This window comes from Melospiza georgiana, chromosome 3 (assembly GCF_028018845.1).
Source record: "Melospiza georgiana isolate bMelGeo1 chromosome 3, bMelGeo1.pri, whole genome shotgun sequence".
Classification (NCBI taxonomy): Eukaryota; Metazoa; Chordata; class Aves; order Passeriformes; family Passerellidae; genus Melospiza; species Melospiza georgiana.
The window spans coordinates 106931112-106938019 of NC_080432.1; the positions used below are offsets into that span (position 1 = coordinate 106931112).

The 6908-nt window shown below is 43.1% G+C and overlaps 1 protein-coding gene across 1 annotated transcript in view; it reads right to left on the reverse strand.

Moving 5' to 3' along the window:
* SENP6 (SUMO specific peptidase 6) overlaps positions 1-6607 on the reverse strand; it is a 73005-nt gene extending 66398 nt beyond the window's left edge. The window contains exon 1 of the mRNA XM_058019855.1: positions 6415-6607. Within this exon, the coding sequence (XP_057875838.1) occupies positions 6415-6463 (49 nt within the window). The 5' untranslated portion in view covers positions 6464-6607. The remainder of the gene's footprint in view (positions 1-6414) is intronic.
* Between the last annotated feature and the right edge of the window lie 301 nt (positions 6608-6908).

Here is a 6908-nt window from a genome sequence, read left to right on the forward strand (position 1 = left end):
TGTGACATTCAAACACCAATTCTGACTTAAGGTCATCTTAACCTGAAAAGGTCATCTTAACCTGAAAATATTAGGCATTAAGCATCCTAGGCTGCTAAACACAGAAACAAAAGTTAGGAATACATCCTTTTAAAAATTAAATGTGTAAGATAAAGCTACCAACAAATTTAAAATTCTATATAATAACAAAGACAATATTCTACGAAAGTTTTAATTTTCTTCATAGCAAGTAAGTACAGAGCATTAGACAGATTTCAATCTATGTAAAACTATCACTACCTTAAAAAACTGAAACCAAGTGAGTGCCAAAACATGGGCCAAAAGAAAGGAACTTAACACGTCCTCCCCTCACTCCCAATGTAACTGCCTTTTAGAACTGCCAAGATAAGAAAATTACATTTGTCCTTTTTCCCCAAACCCAGATTTGTTCCTGGTATCTCTACAATATCCTCCACCACAACAGCTCCATTTCTGTTTGGTTTCTCAGCCTCCTGCAGCACCTTAAGCTATCCTGCACACTCTTCCACGCCTTTCTTTGCAACACACACAGCTGAAGGTATTTGCTGTCCTGTGCCCCTGACTGCTCAGCCACTGAAGGAACAAACACCAGTGAGCAGCAAACTGAACCATGCTCAGGCAACACTCAAACCTGCACTTCAGGCACACTGATTTTGACTTCCCTGCTTAATAGAGTGAGCAAATTTCACAGAACTTCTGTATTTTTACCTGTAAGGTAAATCGGGAAAAAAATTACCTTGACACGTCTGTAAATAGGAGGGGTTTAAGTTTTGGAAAAATAAAAGTCATGCTACCATGTTTGTTACTTGTAAGAAAGCAGTAGCCAAGGACACTGAGGGTGGGAAGGCACTTGCAGAGGTTGCTGAGGGGGTTGTGAATGCTCCAACTCTGAAGTGTTCAGGGCCAGGTTAGAAGGGGCCTCCAGCAATTTGGTCTAGTGGAAGGTGTCCCTTCCTATGGCAGGGGGTTGGGAATAGGTGATCCTGTTACTGGGAAGGAAGAAGGCAAAATTATGAGATGACTCAAAAAACCTTCATATTCTTACAAAGCAATATTTCAAAGTGGCAAGTTCAGTGGCTATTCTCATATTATAGGATCTGCTACAACACAAAACACCTTGGTACACCTCAATTATGAGACAAAGATAAAACTATAGACTAGGTGAAGTCTGATACTGCACCAAAACCCATGTGCAGTCTTCCAGAAACAACAGTAATAGAAGCCAAAGTTGCTGTTGAAACCATTAAAATAAATAATCTATTTTGTTTTATCCTTGTACATAAAACAAGAAGGGAAAGACTGAAATATCTAAACAGGCTCATATCTGTACAAACTGTTGATGTTTGCTATCCCACCACGTATTAATGTTACTACTTTTGTTATTACTATTACTTCTTTATTTATAGTTACATAAAGAAGAGTGTAAAGATCTCTTTTAGCAACATTCTCTTTTTCTTTTTTTTGCCACTAAAACTCACCAGAAATTCTTAACTTTTTTCTGAGGGAAGAGTAGTGCTTTACTACCAAATCCAAGAGCCAGAAATAGTGGATGAGGTATCCCAAACAAGAGAGTTACACCAGAAGTTTCTATGTCCCACTTTGAGAAAACTTATAGAGCAGGAGTTACTTAGGAAAAATTACCAAATACTAAATTCCTCCACAATGAAAACCAGAAAATTGTGCACAGATACTTCAGAAAGCTCAGGACAAGCCTGGGCTCCTAGAATCCTGTCTCAAAATTAAGGAGGTGATGATGTGGAAGAGGACTGGGACACAGGCTTTTACCTTAGAAGGTGCTCCCAAGCATATTGCAACATATGCTATAGAGCAGTAATAGATAAATTAGGTTTATTTTTAGTATCTTTCTGCATACTTTAAGAAGCACCCATCTTTCCCAATACTTCGTGCCACCTATCACCCAAATTAGTCTGGCATGTAGAAAAAAATAAGGCAGTAAGAAATGCTTTCCATTTGATTTTGTTGAGGAATAGCTCTCAATAAGTGAGTTTCATTCACAGAAAACAACCTGTTACTCAAGTCAGAAGGTTTCCTATTCTGAAAACCACTGGACAGGACAGTTGAACATTCTTCAAGTCTAAGAAGATGTATGTGCAGGAAAAAAATCTGAATGTGTCAAAGGAGCGGGATATATAGAGAAGCTATGGAAGTCACAAACTTCACACTCTGTTGTTTAAAAAACACTCTCAAGAAAAACAGAAGAAACAAGCTGTCTGGACATTGATGGGACAGATGCAAACCAGAGAAGAATTCAACAGGACAAAGCAGGAGTTCATATAGACACAGAAGATCAATGATACCTGAAACAACTCTTCCCCACATTTTCAAGCTAATCACAATCTCCATTAGATCACAAACAAAGCACCACAGACTATTAGAGACAATTGCAATAATTAATAATTATATTTCACTGTTAAGAGAAAAATAAAGAGAAGAGTCCTGCAGGTAGAAATGTTTCAAGTGTTCAACCTGAATATAAATTCCACTTTACCCTCCTAATTTGCATTAATCCAGCCAGAGATTTCACAGTATGATTAAAAACAGAAACAAAAAAAGAGAGGAGGGGCTTACCACCACTTCAAAAGGTAAGTCTGTAACTCTAATACACAAAAGCTGCATGTTTCTGTACCACCCCAGAATCTCAGCCACCTTTAAGAAAATACATAAGTCTACAACTCTTGCTTTGGTGAAGACAAATCTTTATATGTGAACTGAAAGAAGAATAAAGGAGTCTTCTGGAGGCTTCTGGCAGACAACTGTGCAGTTCACACTACAGCTGCTAACAGGTACACCACATAGTTTTGTTTACTGCTATTACGAAACCTGTAGCCAAGAAATAGGAATGAAAATTGAGCAAATTCCTGCCATGACTGCAGTGAAATATCTCAACAGCTCCAATGCTAGGGACTGGCAACATTCCTGAGAAAGGAGATCCTCAAAAAGAAAATTCAGTACTGGTTCTCGGCCTCACTACTGTAATCACCAGGAGACTGAAATAAATGATAGGAAAGAATACTACATTTCTCCCTTCTTCTTTTGAAGTTTACCTATTACCTACTGCATAAACACAGGTAAACTTTAAATTTCATGTTGGAAAGGAGAAATTACAATTTCCTTGCAATTCAGTAACAGTGAAGGAGTCAGAAAACAAGAGTTTCTGCAATTTTTCTCCAAGGTTATGATCAACAGTACTCTCCATTCCCATATATTTAACATGCCTCCTACCTTAAGTCCAAAAGAGTTTGCCTGCCATTCTTTATATTTTAGACATGACTATCAATTAAAAAACACAGGAACTGTTGCAGACAGTTCACTAAACTTCTCCTCCTCCACATCAGGAAAGAATTCTCATGTAAGAGAAATACTTTGTTAGTGCAATTGCTGCATGTTCAGCCCATAACTTGAAACATCACTTTAAAAAAGCAAATCCAGAACAGTTTTACTAATTTCACTTGCATCTAGATGAAATAACAAAAATAGAGTACTTTGCACACTTCTAACAGTCCTGGCACTTCGAATGAAGTAATCCTGCAGGCCCCGTATATCCACGTGTAAGTGATCAACTATTATCACTGCTTCAGAATGGTAACAAATGCAGCTTTAAAAAGAGTCCATTACAGTCCTAGGGATCTTCTTCACATTTCCATTGAACAGTCTATATAATACAGCATAAAAATTATGCACATTAGATACAAAGAACTGGACAAAAAACATGAATCACTATGAATCACTATGTTCAAGAATGGTATTACCAGAAAGGCAACAAATCAATCATTCAAGGAACACCCTTCTAGAAAGACCATTTTGTTTTTACTGGAGAATAGAATAATAAAAATGTTGAGAGGAAGCACTTTTACACTAGAATGACAGACATATTTCTTCACAGTAACATCTGTTACACTAAATGAAAGAAAAGCAGTATCTCACTGGACACGTGGAATCAAAACCAAAATTCCCAACAACTGTGATACTGAAAAGTAATTTATTTCACTTAACTGTGCATTTATCTTGAGTCTGACTGATAGTCAGCACAAGCAGGACAGCACCAGGACTGTCTGTGTACCTGTATGCACACACAGAAATGCAGGTCTGTATTTAACCAGCACAGTGTCCCTTAGACTGAGCTGGCGTCCATTTCACCCAGACTTCTTCTATCGCGCAGGGATGGACAGAGGAGCCCTGCCCCTCCCCTTTGCCAGTCTTTGAGAAAACACCTCTGGAAACATTAAGTAAACAATTTTTGGTTGTTGCTTACACAGCCTTCAAAGGACTCCCTGAAACATACACTCAGACAAGTTATAGATGCAGCTCTAGGCTCATGTATTAATAACCATCATCCAGCAACAGAAGTTGCCATATTTCCTACTCTGCACACTTCAATCCCCTTTTTTGTCCCTGCTATACTTATCCCACAAATCTGGCAATCTCCTGCTTGCCTAGCCTTAGGGTAATGGTGCTTCTAGGTAACATCATTAGGTTGAGCTACTATGCTACCTTTCCAGACTGCAGATTGCCAAAAATCTCATGTACATATATGTATTTATAGATTTTTCTAGGCCTGTACTTTTCCTATAAATATCTCTAATAAGTACCTATCAAATAACATCTGAAGCCTTTTCCCTTTGCTTCAAATCAGTACAGATTTTACCAGCTCTTACTAAATCTGCCCAAGTGTGACTGTCCCATTTGGACTTGGGCCACCCCCATAAATTTTCTGTCACCACCATGTACACTAGATTTTCTTCACATGTGGCTGAACTCTTAGTGTTTCTATCACCTCATCAGTCCTAAAATGAACACGTCCCCAAACAATGGGAAAACACAAAACCAGCTGATAACTCAGTTCACCCATCGTGGAACGCTGAAGGTTCAAATGGAGATGCTATCCAGTATTGTACTGCTGCTGGAATGAGAATTTGTAAGGAAAAAAGTGTGAATATTGCATATGAAATGCATATTCTCTCAGCCACCTGACCAGCCAGCAACTACTCAAGGTGCACAGAGAAGACAGTGACTAGTCATCACCTTGACACTTTTAGCTGTCTGCACAAACCTCACCACGGTCTGTGGAGACTTCAGGAAAAAAATGGGGTGTCTGCATTTCACCACCAAGTCCTTTAAAGGCATAAGGGAGGTACCATGACAGCTGTTATTATTATTCAGAGTTTCTGAACATCAAAATTCCAGATTAATTATTTAAAACAACAAGCAGTACTTTGTTCACACGGTACATCTATTCCAGAATATCTTGTAATAAAAAGCCAATATCCAACATCCTGCAGCAAGAGAAAATCTGCAAGAGGTTATGTTCTGTGCAATACAGGTACTGCAAATCTCCCATGCTGAACTTATTCCTGACTTGAAAAACTCTGCTTATGAGGAATACTTAATTTCATTAATTTTCCTTTGTTATCATTGCAGTAATTTGGCAGAATTTACCAGACTACTGGTCCATGCCATCAGGACATGTGCTTATAGCAATTCTGCAAGACTACAGCGGTAATTTTTTAATGTATCAAAGAAACTGTAAAGACTCAACAGTTTAAAAATATCCCCATTTCAGGAGGCTTTTTGCAGTATAATTGAAAGCTTTATAGTGATAAACAAAAAACCCCTCAGGACACCAAAACCGTGTACCAAAAAAAAAAAAAAAAGAAAAAACAAAGAAAAAAAAAAGAAAAAAAAAAAAGAAAAAAAAAAGAGTCAAGGCTTTACAAACGCAAAAGGTTTCTTTCAAATGCAGGTAATAAGGCTCATCCTCCCCTTCGTATCACAATTATAAGCATTACCCCCCTCACAAAATTCAACTCAGTCCCAAACCTTTACAGGAGCCTTTTAAGAGCAGGAGAAGACTTATTTTATGGTGGGGCCAAAGCTTTCGGGCAAGGCCGGGGCCTGGGAGCGGGCTGAGGGCAGGGCAGTGCAGCCCCGGCCTCCCTCCCTCTCACCCGGCGCTAACCCTGCCCGCGCCCCCAGCCCAGCGCCCGCCGAGCCGCGCCGGAGTCCGGCCGCTGCACCGAGCCCGGGCTGCTCTCGCCGCTGCCCCGACAAAGGAAAGAAACGCCGCACTCCCGGCGCCTCGGAACAGTAAAAGAAAGAAAGAAGGAAAAAAGAAAAACGAACCAAATCGCCCTCACTAAGCCCTCCCTGAAAAGCAGGTCTCTTTTCACCAGACTTAGGCACGGCAGCCACCCTTCCCCCACCACGAAGCCACCTCTCATTGTCGTCGCACCCAAAGGGGACCCATAACCCCCACCCCATATGAACTCACACGCCCGCCTCCCCCATTCCCCAGTTTGTGCCGTGCCCCTTTACTGGTCGCCAGAAGGGAAACGCGGCTCGCGGGCCACATTTCCCTCCTCGCAGCCTTGCACGCACCTTCCAGAAACAAGCTGTCTCTGCAGCCGCCGCCGCCGCCACCGGCCATCTTCCCGCTGCCGCGCAGCGCTCCCTCACTCCATCGCCCAGCGCGGCGGCGGGGCCCGGCCCTTCCCCCGGCCTGCCCGCCCCCACTGCGGAAGGCTGGGTGGCTGACCCGCAACGGCGGCACTACCGCCGAGGCCCGGCCCTCTCCCGCTGCCGGGCCGCGCTGCCTTCCGGCCCCCGCGCAGGAGGAAGCGGCGGCAGCACGCCCGCTCCTCCCTCAGCGCGCCCGCCGCTAGATACCCGCGAGCGGCCGCAGCCGGGCCCGTTGGCGCCCGTCGGGGCAGGCGGGCCGGGCCGCGACTCCGCCGCACGCGCCCCCGAGAGCGCGGGAGGGCGAGGGCTCGGAGCGCGCCGCCGCCAACGCTGAGCTCCGGGAACGGCGCTGGCCTGCCCGCTCTGCCGCTCGCCCGCCGCGGGAGCCGCCGGCTCTCCCGGCCCCGGGACCA